Below are 19078 nucleotides of genomic sequence, written 5' to 3'. Positions count from 1 at the left end.
GGGGAACACCACTCCTGACCGCCAGCTGGATTTAACTCCGTTCACCTCCACGCTCTGCGCTCGGCCATCAGCCGGTTCTTCACGCAGGGCAGAGCACACCCGTCCCAGCCCGCTGTGGGTGCGGGCGGAGGGCGGCAGAGGGAGCAGCTGCTCTCCGCTCTCTTTCCCAAACGAAGCCTGGAGCGGACAGCCGGCCCGGGCAGCCCTGCGGAGGGCCCGCGGGTGGCACCCAGCCCGGGGTGAGCACCCGGGCCCCGGGGAGAGGAAGGAACGGGGCGAGGCTGCCTTAGTGTAGCTCCCGCGCCAAGCCCCTCGCCCGTCGGTGTAGTCGTGGCCGAGTGGTTAAGGCGATGGACTAGAAATCCATTGGGGTCTCCCCGCGCAGGTTCGAATCCTGCCGACTACGGACCAGGCTTCTCTTTTTTTCCCCATCCCGGACGTTTCCGCCCTCTCCCCGCCCCCCCCCCCGCCCGCGGTCTTCCCAGCGGCCGTTTTGCCCCGGAGCCGCCCGCCGGCGAACATCCGCCGCCAGCCCGAGGGAAGGGAGGCGGGACCCCGCAGCAGCGGGACGCGGCCGAGCCGGAGGGACGCCGCTTCCCCGCGCCATGCAGCACGGCCCGGCGCCCGCTGTGCTGGTCACCACCAGGTACCGGGAAGGGCAGGGAGCGGGTACCCCGCCGCCCGCCGCAACTTCGCCGGCAGTGAACGGACGGAGCCGCTCGGCGGGGCAGGGCCGCGGAGCCGTCCCGGAAGGGCCGGGAAGGGAAGCGAAGAGCCGGGAAGGGAAGGAGCGTGGCGGGCGGGGACCTCGGGGCGGGCGCTGAGCGGAGGCCGAAGGGCGGCGGGCGCTGAGGGGACGCTGAGGGCTGAGGCGAGGCCGCGGCGGGCGGCCGGTGCGTGGGTTTTCCCGCCGCGGGACGCTTCGCCTGGGTGCGGTTCCTCGAGTTTTTTGGCTTTTCACAGCCGGGAGAGACGGCTGCGGTCGTCTGGCCCGTCCTGCTGTAAGAACCGGCCTCTGGGTCCTTTCCTCCTGCGGTAGCTGAGGGTCTGTTCCCTTCCGCGGTGGCACTGCTGGGGACACACGTGCGCTCCCACCCTCCGTGAAGGCCTTTCTTTTCCTTGTCGGTATTTCGAGGTGGGTCAGCAGGAATTAAAATTCCTCCTGAAGCGTACGCGGGCGTCTTTGAGGCGTGGTGCTATCGGTGCCGTTGGGTTTCCCCGCCGCCGTGCCCTGCGCCCCGACCCTCGTGTGCACTGGGCCGTGGGGAGCTCGGCTGGCTGGAAGCTAGGCCGGGGATGGGCAAAAGAAGTTTATTCAGTTTCCCCACCTTCTTGAAACCATGCCCTAGGTGGGTGCAGAGGTGCCGTTTTTAGTTGAATTAGATATTTAAAACCTGCGTTTTCCTAGATAGGGCAAACGCACCCTCAAGAGAAATGCCTCAAGAAGAAAACACTTGTGGCAATCTTTACAGAGAAATGATAGAGGTATTTCTCTCTTTTTTTTTTTACCCCTGCAAGATATTTGAGACCACATGAAAGCAGTTGCCTATCAGATGTGACAGGAGAAAGAGAAGTGTTGATTCAGCAAGGTCCCGACTCTCATACCTACAGCCTAGGACATAAGTAGCAACTATTTAAATCACATTAACTTCAAAGGCATTATTTTAATCCTTAAATATTTGGCTGTATCAGGGCCTGACTTCCTTTGGAGCGATGGCCTTGAACCTTCAAATGTGTCTGACTTAACTCACGTGTTTTGTAGGACTGACTTTATATTAGGTTTAGCCTTGGAAGTGGAAATGTGAACACCTAGATTTATTTTACAGTCAAGAGACTTTACTGTTTGTGAATTGTTCCACTGATACTGGAATGCTGTCAGTGATAAAATTGGATGTATTTGTACAGGTCTGATTAAGGCTTTAGCAAGTGAATGTATTTTCTAGCTTCTGGGATAAGATAGCTGTGTAGCAGTGACCTTTTTCACCCTTTATATGTACTGGTGTTGGGAATAGGATTCCTAGTTGCTGTGGTAATACAAATAAATAATAACTTATATACTTGGAGTTAGACTCTACAGAGAAATAAAAACATTTGCTGGCTAATTTGTGGCTGATATTTTGCTTTCAATTAATGAATAAACAGTTGTACAAGTCATTTCTGCTTTTACTGTGAGCTGAGTCATCACAGTTTGGTCACCGTTGGGCAGAGGTTGCTGGAACCGGGTGCTGCTGGTAGGGCTGACTTTATCAGGGCGAAAAGTCCAGAGTCCGCTCTCCTGACCACACAGACACTGGAATAAAGTTTCTCTGGCCACAGCACTTACATCCCCTATTTTGCTTGCTTGCTTGCAATGGCTGCTTTCCCCCCTCTCCCATCTTGGCCTTTCAGCGCAGGAAGCAGATTAATTAAAGTACAAAGCCTTTACATTACAGCAAATCAAAAGGCAGAGTTAAAAAACGTGGCTCTTCCGTGAACTGTGGAAACGGCTCTGTTCAGCTGACCTTTATGTAGTCTCCCCTTCCTCTGTCCCACACTGATCCTGGGTGATCCTGGGTGATCTGATTGTGTAAACATAGCGTTACTGGCATGAATGGTTGTCCTGTGTTCAGGTGAAGTGAGTCGTGTTAACCCTGTGCCCAAGCCTCCCGTTAACCGGCTTCATTGTAGACAAAAGCGTAACTTAGAGATACACGAGCTAGATTTAAGTGAAGAGTAGAAGCAATAAACCTGCATGTGCAATTTAAACAGCCAGCTTTCTTCTCGTTCTTTTTTAAAGCTGCTAGTGTAAAAATAATCGTGTTTGATGTGGAAAAATGCAATGAAACTGTATTCTGTCTTGGGATTTGTAGGTGCTGCTTCTGTTTGAATAACAAAAACAGCATCAAATGAATTAAAACATAGGAGGCTGCTTATTTTGAAACCAAGGCATTACAAGAGCTACTGTACGCTTTGGATATTATGCCATGTCTATCTCAGCTTCCCTGCTGATTTCTGTTTGTTTAGAATCATTTTTATATTTAAAAAACACACAATCCTGTTGCTATGGAAGAGATAATAGTGGCAGGTTTGTGTAAGAGATGATAATGAAACTGATCTCAAGGTGTAAAGCAAACAAAAAAATTGCAGCTATTCCCTCTCCCTCTAATCACTTTCCATTACAGTCGTTTTAACTGAGACTTTTAACAACTTTAAAATAAAAACCCTGGGTGCAGGCAAGGTACTTACTAACTTCATGACATTTTTAGAACTCTTTGATGCAGCAGCTCTTACAGTGAAGTTGTTGTTGTGTCATCTCAGTATATCTGTATGTGGTTGATGTTTTAAGCTAAATAAGGCCATTCAGGAAGGATGGTTTACTGGTGGTTTTTGTTTACATCAGGGGTGAAAACCAGGTTATTTTGTCGTTTAGACTCTGTCTGTGGCTGTGTTAACAGAAATAAGTCGCTCCAGAGTAGCAGCCGACAGACCTGTTCGCTGTCACAGCTGCAGTCACAACTTTTGAGTGACTACATATCTGGACGGCGTTTCCTCTGCTGCAGGTATATCCTAAAAAACCCGGATCCAGCTGATTTTACTGGCAGGTGTCCTCTGAGTCAGCATTTTGGCTGTCACTGCAGGAGACAACGCTCCAGATAATGACTGACTTAGGGGTTTGACAGACTGCGATGTGAAAGCCAGGCATCTATGTATTTATACATAAGCGCTGTTGATTCTGTGTTTGCAGCCCAACAACGTGTAACTGAGAACAAAATTTTGTCTGTTAGTGTAAAGTCAAATCCTTGACTGGCAGAAAATGAGAACAAAATTGGAGCAAACAGAATGGTGTTTAGGTACCTAGTATAAAGTCTTGGTGACAGTAGAGCTGTTGTTAAAGTCCTAATGTTTTAAACACGGCTTGCAAAGAGGACCGGGTACAAAATTGGGCCTGTGCCCTTGTTTGTTGCTATCCGATTTTACAGAGAACTCTTGAGATACTCTCTTTAAAAAGCTTTTAATTCCACTTTGCCTTGGAGATTCAGAGGTTGCCTTCTTGGGAAAACTCCAGTTTCAAAAGAACTGGTCAAGTTTTGACATGATGAGAGGAGTCTTTTGAAACTTTGTTTGAAACTAGATTGTTTAAACCTCTTTAAAGTGTATTTGAAGTTTGTATACTTCATGTATCCTTAGGTGAAAGGGCACCTGCATTAATGAGCCTAAACTTCCTAAAGAAAGAATCCCACAAGACACCTCTGCAATCCACAGGAAGTCCAGGGAAGATGTGACTTGACATTCCTCAGGCAGCTAAGGTTTAAAAAAAAAGCAAAAAAAATGTTTAATGAAAAGAAAACTTGTTTTTTTTAAATAGTCCCTTCTGATTTCATTAAAAAATACATAGGAAGGACACAGTCGGAGATGTGTTCAGAGAGTATTCAGTGCTCTGGATGATCAGCTTCTTTCTGATGCTGGCAGAGTGCTTGGTTCCAGCGACAGCAGCAATGAAGGTGCTGTGGCTTGGCATGGGGTGACTTTGAGGACAGGATCACTGATCAGTTGTGGTCTCCAGTCTATCGAAACAGACTGTTTCATTAAATGTACCATTCTGTTGTGCCCCCAACAGCTGCTGCTCAGTCTTACGTTTGATGCATGAGCACTGCAAGATGATCCTGACATTCCTCTTGCAAAAATGGCATAATTCCTTGGGTGGGAATCCAGGGGGAAGGTGATGCCATGGTTCAGTGGACCTGGAGCTGGCAGGAGAAGAAAATGCATCGAGTAAACTGCAGCAGCAGCTGCCTTGTGTTTTCCTCCGAGAGGAGCTGTGGGCGGTGCTGACTGTTGGCAGCTCTCAGAGGTTAACGCTGTGATTCTTTGTCTACTTTAACTGGTTATGAAAGGACAGGGGGTTTTGTTTCCAGTGGGATTTTCTGTGGGGAAGCTGCGATAGTTTAGCTAGTGTACCCTTTCTGCTGTTTGGTAACAAGACTGTCAGTCAGACAGTCAAGACCAGAAGGCAGCTTCAAGAGATCATGAACTCCTTTAACTTGCTTAGTGCTGATAGGTGTTTGTCTAATTTTCCTGTGGCCCTCCACAGAAGAAAACTGTGTGGTTGGCCCAGCAGTCTGCTCCAGCAACTTCTCTTCGTGTTTCAGGCTTTGATCTAGTTCCCTGGTTGGCTCTTACAAACCTCAGGTTGTCCCTGCACTCAAGCAAGCTTCTTCCTTTTGTGGCTGCTTTCAGCTGTTGTCTCTGCCATTCCTGGGGATGTCCTAAAACAAAGGAGAGGTGGATAGGGCTTGGCGTGAATTGTAGTGAACAGACCTTTGCTTCAAAACAAGCTGTGAACAGAGATCGTGAGATCTCCTCATCTGTCCCGCTGGGTAGGACAACACTTTCAGCTCCTGTGAGCCAAGTCCTGTTCTGAATGAACCCCATCTTCTGTTCCCAGAAATGCTATGTTGCTGTCATTTTGTCTGCAGTGGCCAGTGGCAGGTGCTTTGGGACAGAATATAAGAAGCAGGCCATGTCCAAATTTGTGTTGCTGCAGAGCAGGGGCAGCAGTGGGGTAGGGTCTGTCTCGTGTCCTCTTGAAATGGGAGTCTTTCCACTGACTGTCTTGAGCTTTGAGTTGGATCCTTGGAGAGGCCCAGTTAAAAGTCTTTTTGCCAATGCCTGAACGCTGTATGTATTTTCTTCCCCAGGCAAATTCAGAATATGCACACAGGGCTGGATTTGTCAGTGCCGGAATACCAGGAAATCCGTGGGAAGATGATGTCTGGACACGTAGAGTATCACATTGTCGTCGTTACCCGACTGGCTGCCTTCAAATCAGCAAAGCACAAGCCTGAAGATGTAGTTCAATTTATGGTAAGTGTTTAATCAGTGCTGTGTTAGTGATCACTTTCTTAATCAGCTTTGGTTATTTTGGTCCTGATGTGGCAGATACTTTGTCATCACAGCCTCCCTGGATTAAGGTCCTTGGCAGGACAGCACAGTCTGTACCACTTCTGCAATAGGAGTATTATACATATATTAACTGAACTTCTTATTCCAGGAGTCAAAGCAACAATGACTGACTGTTGTTGCCTTTAAGGCATTTCATATTATGGGTCAATAAATAGAAACCAATTAAGCTTTTTAGTCTTGCTACAAAATTAGTTTCTCTGATACACGTACCAGCACTGGGACTTCATACGTAAACATGAAATAAATATGTAGTAGTTACTTGAATGGAGAGAGAATCATGTGGGGCAAGAAGAGGAGTTAACCTTGCAGTAGGTTAGCCTTGACCTATTAACCTTTGTCTTTTAGCCTTGACATGTTTTCTAAAATCCTTAGCAAGAGAGTTTTACAAGCGAGTGTCCATATAAAATGTTACTGAGTTGGATTGTCTTTTTCATAACCTGCAGAGTAAAGGTTTGAACACGTAGCACATGAGATTAATTTCACCTGGTTGTCTGTAGCATGTGCACGTGCACTTGAGCTGTCTCACTTGGGATGGTGTGTTGAGTTGATGGAAAAAGGTGCATTTAGGGTAGGTGCATTTCATTTGATCTGCTTTCACTGTCTGCTGAACCACTCCCAAGAAGTATGCTGTTCTGTCCACTAACTATAAAGAGACTCTAAGGGGATGTACCTTGTTGCATGCTGTGAACAGTTGCTCTCTTCAGATGTTTTGGGGATAACTGTAATGTCGGAGTGATGTGAGTCTGTGGTTACCTGGTAGACCATTAGCCCTGGTGTCACTCACACTCCATAGAAGATAGCTGATAAACGGATGTTTACACAGTCTGATTTGCAGATGAAGCCACATCTGTCAACACTGGGAAGAGGTGGTGGAGAGGAGATTTCATACATTTATTGAACTCCTTGTGCTATATGTAATTTTACAGTAAAAGCAGTAATGCTGGCATAGGAGTCGGTTCTGTTCTCCCTCCTTGTCCCTGACTGCTGGTTCTCACTCCTGCAACGTTTCTTTCTGTGTGCCGGTGTTGTGTGGCTATTCTGTAATGTCAGCTGAGGAACTGGTCCTGGCTAAAAATGTGTATTTGGGGGTTTGTTATTTAGTAGTAATTTACACCTGTTTCTTGAGCTTGCGAGTTGCACGGCCCTGTTGAAGTTTGTTTTAGGACAGGAGAAGAGCAGACATGGGCGGGTAAGAGAAGAGGATGTGGAATCACATTTTCTTCTGCAACAATGCCTGTTTGTATTATGTAATATTTACATGCAGCTCTGCAAGAAAGAACCTTGACTAAACTCAAGGTGTTAAACTGGGCTATTGTCATCTAACATTTTGCTTCACGTAAGAAAAAAGTAGATAAAATCAATTTGTCCATAGAGAGGAGAAACAGTCTCCCTACTGTGACCCCCCTTCTTGCTGAGATTGTCTGTTCCCATCTCTGCTCTCTCTAGGAGGATTTTCAGCATTTAGTTGCTCTTCTCAAGTGAAATGAACCTTTTTGATTTCTTCTCTGTTCAGACCACCTGACATTTCATTCTTCATGAAGAAGAAAATTGGTATAGTCTGACGGGAATAACATTTATCTCATCAGATACATTTTTTTCAGCTGACTAAGTCTGATATATTATATAGTTTGGTGTATGAGAGTAGTTCAAAACCACTGGGAGGGTGGAGGATGGATGCTTTGCATCGATTCGTTCCAATGAATCTTTTCTGAGTGTATTGCTGGAAGGAACAGAGGGATTCACCTGTCCTAACTTATGTTTCTGTAAATTGGATATTTTAATCTGAGTCTGTCCCTGCTTTTATGGTCAATGGGGAGAAGGGGAATGAATTGACTCATCCTCTGGGAATGCCTCTCTTCTTTGATGGTAAAGGGAAACCATTCTACATTTTAGACAGCTGGGACGGGGGACTCCAACTCCAGGCTAAAACGCTCAAGTCTCAATTGAGTGTCACACAACTCGCTGTCCATAGCACCAGCGGTGCCCTGGGGTTTTGCACCTAGCCTTCAGAATGTTGTGGGTCTCCCATAGGTCCTGTGTGGTATTTGCCTAGGTTATACTAGGTGTCTGCACAGGGCTGGCAGATGTGACACAGGACATGAAGGGCTTGGCACTGCCCTGGAGCAGAGTGCAGTGAGATGCAGTACACCATCCAAGGTACCACTAGCCGCCTGTGTGCAGGTGAGTTGAGTTTCGGTCACATCTTGCTGAAATGTGGTGACCGTGTCTGGCTGTTAAGAGAGCTGAGACACCTCCTGTGTGTTGGCAGTTGTCTTAACCTGGAGGCAAATCGCAACGCCGTGGCTGCCGAGTGGGGTGAGTTGCACCAGTAGTGTCTGCGTAGTGCCCTCTTCTGCTGGATGTTGTACCCACACAGACAAGAACCGCAGCCCTGCTCCACACAGTTTGCAGGTGAAGCATAAGAGAGCCAGGTGACTGGGGAACAGCAGAGAAGAATGAGGTTACCTCGGGCAGAAGGTCAAACACATCAAGTCCCTATAGGAAGGGGGAATCACATGGGATGTCTGAAGGAGGAAAGTGAAACAACTGTGTGCCTGTTCTGCCTTCCCAAGTATGTGAGCAGGATAGGAGAGAGAACTTATTTTTGCTGTTGTTGAATTTATCAATTTTGCGAGGCTGGAGGAAGGAGCCAGTGTCACAGTGCTGAGATGACAGGTTAGAGAAGATGGGTAGGCATAGTAGGATTTTCATTGGCTCTGGATACGTTAATCTAATTTTGGCTACCTCAGGAGCAAGGTCTGTGTTTTGACACCCTTTGTCTTTCTTTTTCTTCCTCCTCCTTCCCCTCTTTCTCTTCCTGAAATGTTAGCTAAATTGATTTTCATTGTCTAGCTGTTCTTCCTCCTGCTTCCATCGAAGTGACTGCTCTCCGCACTCTTCTGCCCTAGGTGGCAGCAGCGAAGCTGGCTTTCTGTGCCTTAGGCTGTGAGAATGGCAGGCTGCACGGCGATTGAGCAGCGTTTATTGCTCAAATAGCTTCCCTGTATACCCTGGAAAAAGGTGGTGAGCAGGACAGAAGCGTCCCCTAAGCCAACTGTGAACTCTGGGCTGCGATTTGGACCGCGCTGGATCAAGATATATTAAAGGCCTATGACCAAAACCAGATGAACAGCAAAAAGAGGTTTCAGATCTGATCTGTGGAGGTAATAGCCATTACTGTGTGTCTAAGCAATCCAGAGTTCCCTGTTCCCCAGCCTTAACGGCACTATGGAAAATCAGTGTCATAGTGTTTATAACTTTGTTTGTGAGGCGTTAACATAAGAAGAAATTCACTTTTGTGATGACTTTGAGATCTAAATTCTTAGAAACCAGAGGGATTTTTTAATTCAAAAAATGCCATTTGTAAAGTAGGATAAATGGGTTGTAGAACTGCTTAACCTTGACTTTATATTTGGTAACTGAAGGAAAACTCAGCTCCATTTTTTCGAAGGTCAGAATACTTTTGCCCCATTGAAAGAGTGAAATTGCTTTTATCTTTGTTATTGCATCAGAGGTACTGCTGCAAAGATGATATTTAATTATCATCTGTAGAACTGCCATTTTCTGTGAGAAGAAGGAAAGGCTTGATTTATCTTAAATGCATTTCTTCTAGCCACACCTTACTTTTTTTTGCAATTAACTTCTCTCTTCCCAACATTGTTAAAAACCCACCCAGCCTATGGCACCTTCTCTTTCTTTCTGTGCCCAGTTTAACTGCTGCTTTTTTACAAGTTACTTTTGTTAGCCCAGTTTGTTCTTTTTCAAAGCTGAACAAATAACTACTGGTGTTTGACAGGCACTGCACATTTTTGGGAGGAATTTACTACAGAACTGTCTTCCTCTCATAAAATGAGGGAGTGTAAGTACGTGGGTGTGTATTCATCTATGTTTTCATCATTGCCTGTTTGCATATGTTGGCTGCCTTTCTGTGGACCTCAAAATCTGTGCGTTGGAGTTGCTATTTCCTGACCATACAGGTGTGCTGTGAAGATAAATTCCTTTGCATTATAACCTCTGTGATGTGAGCGGGGGGGAAAAAAATCGCTGCTCAGTGTAGCAATAGGTTCAGGAGCCGTTAAGAATTCATGTTGATTAAATAGAAATATTAGAGTGCTTGCTCTTCTGCTGGGCAAAACAGGTGGAGAGAACAGCATGTGATCGTGTAATTAAAATCTACCATAATGCATACCCACGAGGTCACTGAGCAGCGTTAATTCTGGTACAGCTTGAATTGGAAGTCTGAGAGTGAAAGCTTGGTTTGTGCTGTCTGTGAGAAGGGATACTTTTGATTCCTGAATCCAGAGCTGGTAGCTGTATAAAGGACAGTGCTGCTGTACCTCCATTTTGTGGCAGTGTTAAAAAGTGGGCTTTGCAAAAAGAAAGTCACAGTAGCCAGAAGCATTTCATCTAATATTGCAAAATCAAGAGCGCTCTTCACTAGTTTGCATTGGCTGGCCAGAGGGCTGGAGTTAGCTCTGAGGCCCCTGTTTTCTTGGAATCCTTGCAGTCAATATAAAGCATATGAAGACAAGTTTGAGGTCAGAAATGGGACATGGAAAGGAGCCTAGGGAAAGGAGGCATTAAATCCCATTAATACTGAGTGGGATCAAATTCTCCTACGCACATCTGAGAGTCCCAGGCTCGTAACCTACAGGCATTCTGGTGTGTGTACTTTCATGCATGAGGTTCTGCTGAAGAAGGGGGCAAGGCACATGTATGAGATTTGAGGGATTAACAGCAAACTTCAGGCTGTCACTTTGAACTTCCCAGTGGTTTTATTAACCTTCTAGCTATATTTGATCACATTCGACTTATTTGTTCCTGGTGCAAAAATATTCAAACTCATCCCTGTCTCTCTTTCAGTTCTATGCTGGATGTTAATTGTTACAGGCAAATAGGGTCTTGACCTAGCAAATACGTGCATGCTTTGCCGTATTTGCATGATTAACTCTTTTGAAGTGAAGCGGATTGAGCCTTTGATATTGTGACTTGACAGAACTCCTTGAAGTGCATGTGCTCAGGCTGACTTACAGGTGGTGGGGGTTTAGCTCAGCAGTATGCATGGAGTTCAGTTAGAGGCATGGAGGGGGAGAGGATAATTGCAAGATCAATACCTAAAGGAATTACAGGCAGCAGAAGAAAAGTAATTGAATATTAATCAAATGGGACTTTGTATACTTAATAGGAGTGATAATATATAAAAGCAGCTGTGGTTTGTTTTTTTTTAACATGACACTTTGGGCCGTAGGATCCATAGACTATTTTCAAAGAGCTGTGAGTGGTAACCAGGAAAAGCAAGATTTAATTTTGTTACATGCCCTTCTCCTGGAAAATTGTCACAGGACGTCAAATTAAAAGGGTCCAAAACTGTCACGACAGAGCAGTGCTTCCAGGCTGGGAAGGTGTGAGAATGCTCTGGGTGACATATGGGACTTGACCTGAGTATATAGGCTCTGCGAGACCTGACTGGCACTGTGTAAGGCTCCTGCGTTGCCTGTGCTGCTGCATCCAACTCTGGGGTCCCCAGGACAAAAAAGACATGGACCTGTTGGAGTTGGTCCAGATGAGGGGCACAAAAATGATCAGAGGGCTGGAGCACCGCTCCTGTGAAGAAAGTCTGAGAGAGTTGGGATTGTTCAGCCTGGAGAAGTCTCTGGGGAGACCTTATAGCTGCCTTTCACTATAAAAAGGGAGCTTATAAAAAAAGTAGGGAGAGACTTTTTACCAGAGCCTGTAGTGACAAGACAAGGGGCAATGGTTTTAAACTGGAAGAGGGTAGGTTTAGACTGAACATAAGGAAGAAACTTTTATGAGAATGGTGAGACAGTGGAACAGGTTGCCCAGAGAACTTGCGGATGCCTGGCATTGGAAGTGTTCAAGGGCAGGTTGGATGGGGCTTTGAGCAAGCTGGGCTAGTGGAAGGTGTCTCAGCCCATGGCAGGGGGCTTGGACTAGTTGACCTTTAAAGATGTGGCCAGCAGGTCGAGGGAGGTTCTCCTTCCTCTCTACACTGCCCTAGTGAGGCCTCATCTGGAGTACTGTGTCCAGTTCTGGGCTCCCCAGTTCAAGAAAGGTGAAGAGCTACTGGAGAGAGTCCAGTGGAGGACTACGAGGACGGTGAGGGGACTGGAGCATCTCTCCTATGAGGAAAGGCTGAGGGAGCTGGGCTTGTTCAGCCTGAAGAAGAGAAGGCTGCGAGGGGACCTTATAAATGCTTACAAATATCTGAAGGGTGGGTGTCAGCAGGATGGGGCCAAGCTCTTTTCAGTAGTGCCCAGTGACAGGACAAGGGGCAATGGGCACAAACTGAAGCACAGGAAGTTCCGTCTGAACATGAGGAAGAACTTCTTCCCTCTGAGGGTGACGGAGCACTGGAACAGGCTGCCCAGGGAGGTTGTGGAGTCTCCTTCTCTGGAGATATTCCAGACCTGCCTGGACAAGGTCCTGTGCAGCCTACTGTAGGTGACGCTGCTTGGGCAGGAGGGTTGGACTAGATGACCCACAGAGGTCCCTTCCAACCCCAAACATTCTGTGATTCTGTCCCTTCCAACCCAAACCATTTTGTGATTCTGTGATTCTAAATGCATCAGTCTGATGTTGTTGAATTCAGCCAGTCTTACTTCTGCATTTCCAGCACCAAAACCAAGGTAAAGATAACAGTAGCGTTGAGTGAAGATGCAGAGGGGCCAGCAGCAGCCAGGGTTTGAGGTGGAGGGGCAGCAGGCGAAGACCCTCAGCTGGCAGGGACTTGCAGGGGCCAGCACTGGGCTGAGGGGAGTGGGGAGTGGCTTAGGTTGGATGTTCGTTCCCTTGCCTGTGCAGTAGGTTATCCCGGCAGAGGGCATTCCCACACTGTTGGATGTGAGCTCGCACGACGTGCTGCAGGCCTTTGGGCAGTGTATCAGTGTGCTTTGAGTATAGCCGTTATCACACTTTGTACGCTGCGTCGTGTGTTACGTTTGGCGGTGGTGTTCAAAGCCCACGCAGATTCACAAAGGTTTAATTAGCGATAGGATGCGAGGGTGTGCATTTACTTTAGGTTCAATGGTGTAATTAGACAGAAATTGAGATTTGTGAATAATTTACAGAGTTTGATAGAGGAGGAATGAAAATTAAGTGGGGAAAGAAATAAGCTTGTATGTCTCAGTTCTGTGTTACTTTGAGTATTTTAAAGCAGTTTTGGCATAGTCTTGTTGATTGGGTGCTGCCTTGTAATGCTTTCAGACATTAATGTGTTACTTATTATGGAAATTAGATGTTAAACATTTTTCACAAATCAGACTTCATTTTTGCTTTCCTCAGTGGAGGGTAATATTGCTTATTCCATTGAAAAAGTACCAGTGGACTCCTCACCGCCCTTATATTTGTGTTCACACTATTTTTGGGACAGACTCTGGTATCATACCCTGTTCAGAGTGCTACTGGGATGGAGCAACTCAGAAATTCCGGAATTGCTTTCCTCTCTCTTTTTTGGGGTATCTTTCAAAGGGATGATTGTCATTCTAGGAACATCTCTTTATTGCCATCACTTTAGTGCTTGTCTGCTGAATTGCATGTCAGATCCTGCATGCGGTGCTCATGCTTACAGGTGTTGCTTGCAGGAGACAAATCTAAATTCTTGTTTTTCATTCCCCTATTGACTTAAGGCTTGTTTTGTGCTTCAGATCTTTTTTATAGAGCTGCTTATCTTTTGTGACTGGACGCTGAACCCATAGTGAACATTGTACAGTTGAAATGCAAATATTTTTCGTGTCAGCTAGTTTGGTTGATAATTACTGCAAAAAGCAGGGAAGCATGAAACCTAAGGCGGCTATTGCTCTTTATGCCTATGTCTGATTTAGTAAACCGTTAGTTTTTTTAGTTAAAAAATTAAGTTGAGGTGTGTCTGTTAATGTCAGGACCTGTTCTTTGGTGTGGAGGGCAGCTAGCACATTCTGGCTGCATCCACAGTAGGACACTTTCTCAGCATCTGCAATGGGCATCAGTACCCAAACTGGCTACTGAATGGTCTCTGCGCCGGGCTATATCTTGAGCTGAAAAGTTGTCTGGGAGGGTGCTAGCTGCCTGGAGTCAAAACTGTGCCGGGCATTGTCAGGTTCCAGTAGACGCTATAAGGTTCCTTACAGACACTGTGAGTTTCGAGTGCCTTGGAATCACAGAATCACAGAATCACAGAATAGTAGGGGTTGGAAGGGACGTCTGTGGGTCATCTAGTCCAACCCTCAAATGCCTGATACTGTCTAGTTTGCTAGTATAGATGCAGTTTGTGGATTCTAATCTATAACACATTCACCTTCTACTTATATACTTTTTGTTGAGTTGACTTTCTTTGATCACTGTGTTGGTGGAAGAGCTCTGCATCCATCCATCACAAGACGTGGTGCTTCAGTCTCTCCATCTTTATTGGTGCAGTGTTAATTAGGATTCACTCTACTAGAGTTCACCAACGTGTTACAGGAGGATAACAGCTGTAGGAGAGAATCTGTGCCATACGCACTCCACTAGCACTATTTTTTTGATTTTTTTTTTTTTCCTCTAACCCTGTATTCGTTGAAACGCATTCATAGATTATGGGGCTGTGATGAATATATTGTCTGTATAATACCACAGTTGCAGGGCACACCAGCCACTCTCCATTGTGCCTGTAACATCACTTAGAGATAGTGTTTTGTTTGTGTGAGGGTTTTGTGTGTGGATTTTTTAAAGGCACTGAATTAAAAACTTAATGTGGCATAGAAGCCACACCATTTCTAACCAGCATTCCCATGGTTATTGCTTTCCTTGTAATATCTTGGGCTTTGTTTCTCCTCAGGCTTCCTGTCTTTGTCTGCAGAAGGAATGACTCCATTCACCATTGGCATCTCCTCCCTGTATGAGAAGCTGTAGGCCATGACCAAGTTGTTGGGTTTTATTTGATCATGGATAAGCTGAATAGTCAGGGGTCAGCTGAAGTCTTTGCCCTTAGGTTTCTGTATTAGGTGCTCTGCAGGGCAGCAAACGTGCTGGTTTTCTAGTCCTTAACAGCCAGAAGGGCACTGAAGCCCACCAGGGCTGAGAAATCAGTCTTCTGGCTCAATGGTGAAAAGATTCATGCTGCTTTCTCCATCGGGTACCTACCTGGCTGGCCTTCTCTTCCCTCCCATCTCTCAGAACATCATACAGCTCTTTTTCAGCAGGCAGGGGTTTTTGCTGTCAAAGGAAAGTATCTGGAGCAGTGACCTCCCCAGTATTGCCGTAGTTGGTGAGTCAGAAAAATGGACGCTGGGTATCTGGCAATGAACTTCAATTCCATTAGGGAGCAGATTGTATAGAATCATAGAACGGCTTGGGTTGGAAGGGACCTTGTAAATCATCTCATTCCCACCCCCCTGCCATGGGCAAGGACACCTTCCACTAGACCAGGTTGCTCAAAGCCCCATCCAGCCTGACCTTGAATGCTGCCAGGAATCGGGCATCCACAGCTTCTCTGGGCAACCTGGGCCAGTGCCTCACCACCCTCATAGTAAAGCATTTCTTTCTTACATCTAATCTAAATCTGCCCTCCTTTAGTCTGAAGCCATTACCCCTTGTCCTGTCACTCCATGCCCTTGTAATGAGTCCCTCTCCAGCTCTCTTGTAGGCCCATTCAGGTACTGGAAGGCTGCTATAACGTCTCCCCGGAGCCTTCTGTTCTTCAGGCTGAACAGCCCCAACTCTCTCAACCTTTCCACACAGGAGAGGTGTTCCATCCCTCTGATCATTTTTGTGACCCTTCTCTGGACCCACTCCAAATTTTAATAACAGAATTAGAAGACCAGCAACAATGTTTGGGGATTCACTGTGCAGATAACAGGCGTTTACTAGGCTATGTATAAAGCTCCTTGGTAATACATGGTTTTCCACTTCAATTTCCAGAGTTAATGTTTCACAGCGCTTAAACTGCTACTTGCTGCTCATGTCTCCACTGTAAAGAACCTTACCCAGGCGGCATTTTTCATTGCAGGTTTCCAAGAAGTACAGCGAGATAGAGGAGCTCTACCAGAGACTGGCAGCACGGTATCCACAGGCTTGTCTTCCACTCTTGCCTAGAAAAGTTCTCTTCGTGGGGGAATCTGACATCTGTGAACGAAGAACTATGTTCAATGATATAATGAAATTCATCTCAAAAGATGAGGATCTAGCAACGAGTCCTGAGTTACTGGAATTTTTAGGTAACTAAAAGATGTGAGTGTCCCCTCTCCCATGAATGCACTCGATAAAAGCGTTATTAAGGTCTTGACTTGGGTAGAGAGAAAATAGAGAATGTCAGAATAAGGGCTGTCACTGAAAATATCCTCTTACGCATCCACAGTGCTGCACAGTGATGTTTGCTTGTGTTTTCTCCACTTCTCAGTGGACAAATGCCTCATTCAGAAGCATTGATACCACAATGCTCGCTTTCAAGGTATCCATCCCACCATCTCTTATTTCCCTTAGACATATACCTAAGCTATGATTTGGAACACAGCAGTTTAGAAGGCTAAATAATCATATATTGTCAGTGGAGAGGTGGACCCTAAAGAGCCAGTGCAGGGTCTCCCTTAGTGATCAGCTGTTACATGTTTTGTCTGTTTTTTATTCCTGATAAAATTGGTAGGCCTTGCTAAAGAGGGTCCTAAGCCAAATTATTGACCCTGAGAAAGATTTGAATGAAAGGCAGATTCTTTATTAGTTAAACCCATTCACTGGCTTTTTTTAAATTTTCCTTAAGCCTCATGTCCAGTTCTTGTTGCTGCCTCCAGTGATTCATATAGTACCTTTCTTATGTTTCTTCGGCACAGCAGGGAGTCATCGAATGCATGGAACAGGTGGACTCTCTGCTCTTAGTTCAGCTGAGAGCTGCTGAGCAGGCAATCCTCCAGCCTAGTGCTGTGCAGGGTTCTCAGTGTAGTGTTAGGTTTAAGGAAGTGAAGTTGCAAGGTGCTAGCAAGTCACAACATGTGAACAGCAGATTTTGAAAGAGTGTGAAGTGTGGCCAGATTAGAAGTTCTGTGAGACTGGCAGCTTTCTAAAATCAAAGGGGGAAAAACTGCATAATATTTGGCAAAATCCTTTTGCTAATAAGGTTTTGCAGCGGGTTGGGTTTTTTTTTCCTTTTTTTCCCTGGCAGTGTTCTCTTGAAAGTAGACCCCTATCACCAAGAATTCAGAATTTGTGTTGATTAACATTTGCATGTTGATTAACCTAACCATGGCCAACATGTCTACAGCTGAATTAGTCTGGACTGTCTTTACACTGTGGACAGATTGAGTGCAAGTGATGTGACCTGTTCTTCGAAATCTGCCTTAGAGTAATGTAAGTCTCACCCTACCAAACCAGGTGTAATTCAGTACATGCACTGCAGATCCTCAAGCTGGTTGTGTGCACTTTCCTTGCAGAAGACACAGAGTCGTGGTTTAGCCTGGCTGGACACCAGGTACCCACCAAAACCGTTCTATCACTCCCCATCCTCAGCTGGACAGGGGAGAAAAAAATACAATGAAAGGCTTGAGGGTCGAGATAAGGACAGGGAGAGATCGCTTGGCAATTACTGTCATGGCCAAAACAGACTCGGCTTGGCGAAATTATTTTCATTTTTTGCCAATCAAGTCGGAGTAGAATTATGAGAAATAAACCAAATCTTAAAACCCCTTCTCCCCATCCCTCCCTTCTTCCTGGGATGAATTTTAGTCTTGATTTCTCTACCTTCTCCCCCTGAGCAGAGCAGGGGGACGGGGAATGGGGGCTGCGGTCAGTTCATCACACATTGTCTCTGCCGCTCCATCCTCCTCAGGGGGAGGACTCCTCACACTCTGCCCCAGCTCCAGCGTGGGGTCCCTCTTACGGGAGGGTGGCGGGTCCGTCGTGGAGCTGGCTGGCGTTGGCTCTGTCGGACACAGGGGCAGATTCTGGCAGCTGCTTACAGAAGCCACCCCTGTAGCCCCCCTGCTACCAAAACCTTGCCACTCAAACCCACTACACATAGTCAGTATGTTCAGGGGGCTTTAGAGAGAATCAGCATGGTAAAATGCAGATGACTGTGGGGATAAGATAAGCAGCGTCCTAACATCCACTGCCTACCCTGACCAGCACTCTCGTGCGTGTAAGGGGAGCGTAAGACCACTTGCTCGGTGTAGACACCCACATTTAGTCAATGAAGTCTGCCCTGGTTGATTTGGCAGATGCAATCATGAAAAGCTGGGTGAGAGGAGTCTCCCTTTACTTTTGCTGTTACTCACTGTTACTTTAACAGTCAAAATTTGACAAGAAACAGCTGAATTTGCTCAGTTGGATCGGTCTTGCATACTGAAGGGATTTAGGACTTCAGGCTTCATTTTGTGTGTAAATTGAAGAGCTGCTGTGGAAACTTTTTCATGCTGTCCGATGCTCTAATTTTAGCCCAAATGAATTAAATTAGTAACAAAAAGTGGACTTTATCTTAACTAGCTATGTGAAAGTTAGCTACCTACATCTAAGCAGAATATTTATGGCCTCTGAAGCCAGCAAAGAGAAGCAGGCACTTCAGAGGGAAACTCCTCCTCAGAAAACTTTGTTTGGATGGGATGAATCACCACGTGGAAATTCTATTGTTTCTATTGACTAAAGAAGGAACATAAATAAGCAAATTAGACATGCGCTGCTATGTCTCAGATAAAGTTCATTTCCTCTGTCTTTCTCTACTCAACTACTTTAAATCAGTAAACAGATGAGACACATAATGACACATCAGTTGATAGAAGGGACAGCCAGGAATGTTGAAAAAGTTTCACAAAAGCCGATTGTGTCTTTCATTCCCCCAACAATACCATGAGGAACAGGTGCAAGGTATTGAATACAACATGGTTGTTATCCTGTGTACTCAGTTTTGCATCCGTTGTTGTATTTTGCAGGAACAAAATCTACTAGTGCCATTGACTTCAAGGGTAGAAACATTTCTGATGACAAGGAGAAAGAAGACGAAGAAAGTGAGGCATTGGATTTTTTCAAAGAGGAGAAGACACCTGACTTAATCTCACAGCTTTCGTCAGTGGAAAAAGCCAAAAAAGGGGAGAAAAAAGAAGAGGAAGAAGAGGAAGAAGATTTAGACCCTCTTGGTATAATCAGGTATGGCTGGTAGTACCTTAGTTTTCAGCCTAGT

The 19078-nt window shown here is 45.8% G+C and overlaps 1 protein-coding gene and 1 non-coding gene across 3 annotated transcripts in view; both read left to right on the top strand.

Moving 5' to 3' along the window:
* Positions 1–324: 324 nt before the first annotated feature.
* Positions 325–406, top strand: TRNAS-AGA (transfer RNA serine (anticodon AGA)). The gene has a single exon. It is a non-coding gene; the product is annotated as a tRNA-Ser (tRNA).
* Positions 407–496: 90 nt separating this feature from the next.
* Positions 497–19078, top strand: part of HS1BP3 (HCLS1 binding protein 3) — a 54072-nt gene continuing 35490 nt past the window's right edge. The window contains exons 1-4 of one of the 2 annotated variants that reach the window (XM_075414901.1): positions 497–646; positions 5679–5844; positions 15926–16133; positions 18831–19044. In XM_075414901.1, the coding sequence (XP_075271016.1) occupies positions 606–646; positions 5679–5844; positions 15926–16133; positions 18831–19044 (629 nt within the window). In that variant the 5' untranslated portion in view covers positions 497–605. Of the gene's footprint in view, positions 647–917; positions 1136–5678; positions 5845–15925; positions 16134–18830; positions 19045–19078 lie in introns of those variants that run through there. The other variant, XM_075414900.1, reaches the window with a different exon arrangement.

This window comes from Opisthocomus hoazin, chromosome 2 (assembly GCF_030867145.1).
Source record: "Opisthocomus hoazin isolate bOpiHoa1 chromosome 2, bOpiHoa1.hap1, whole genome shotgun sequence".
Classification (NCBI taxonomy): Eukaryota; Metazoa; Chordata; class Aves; order Opisthocomiformes; family Opisthocomidae; genus Opisthocomus; species Opisthocomus hoazin.
The sequence above is the reverse complement of the archived record's forward strand: the minus strand, read 5'-3'. Positions and strand labels throughout refer to the sequence as shown.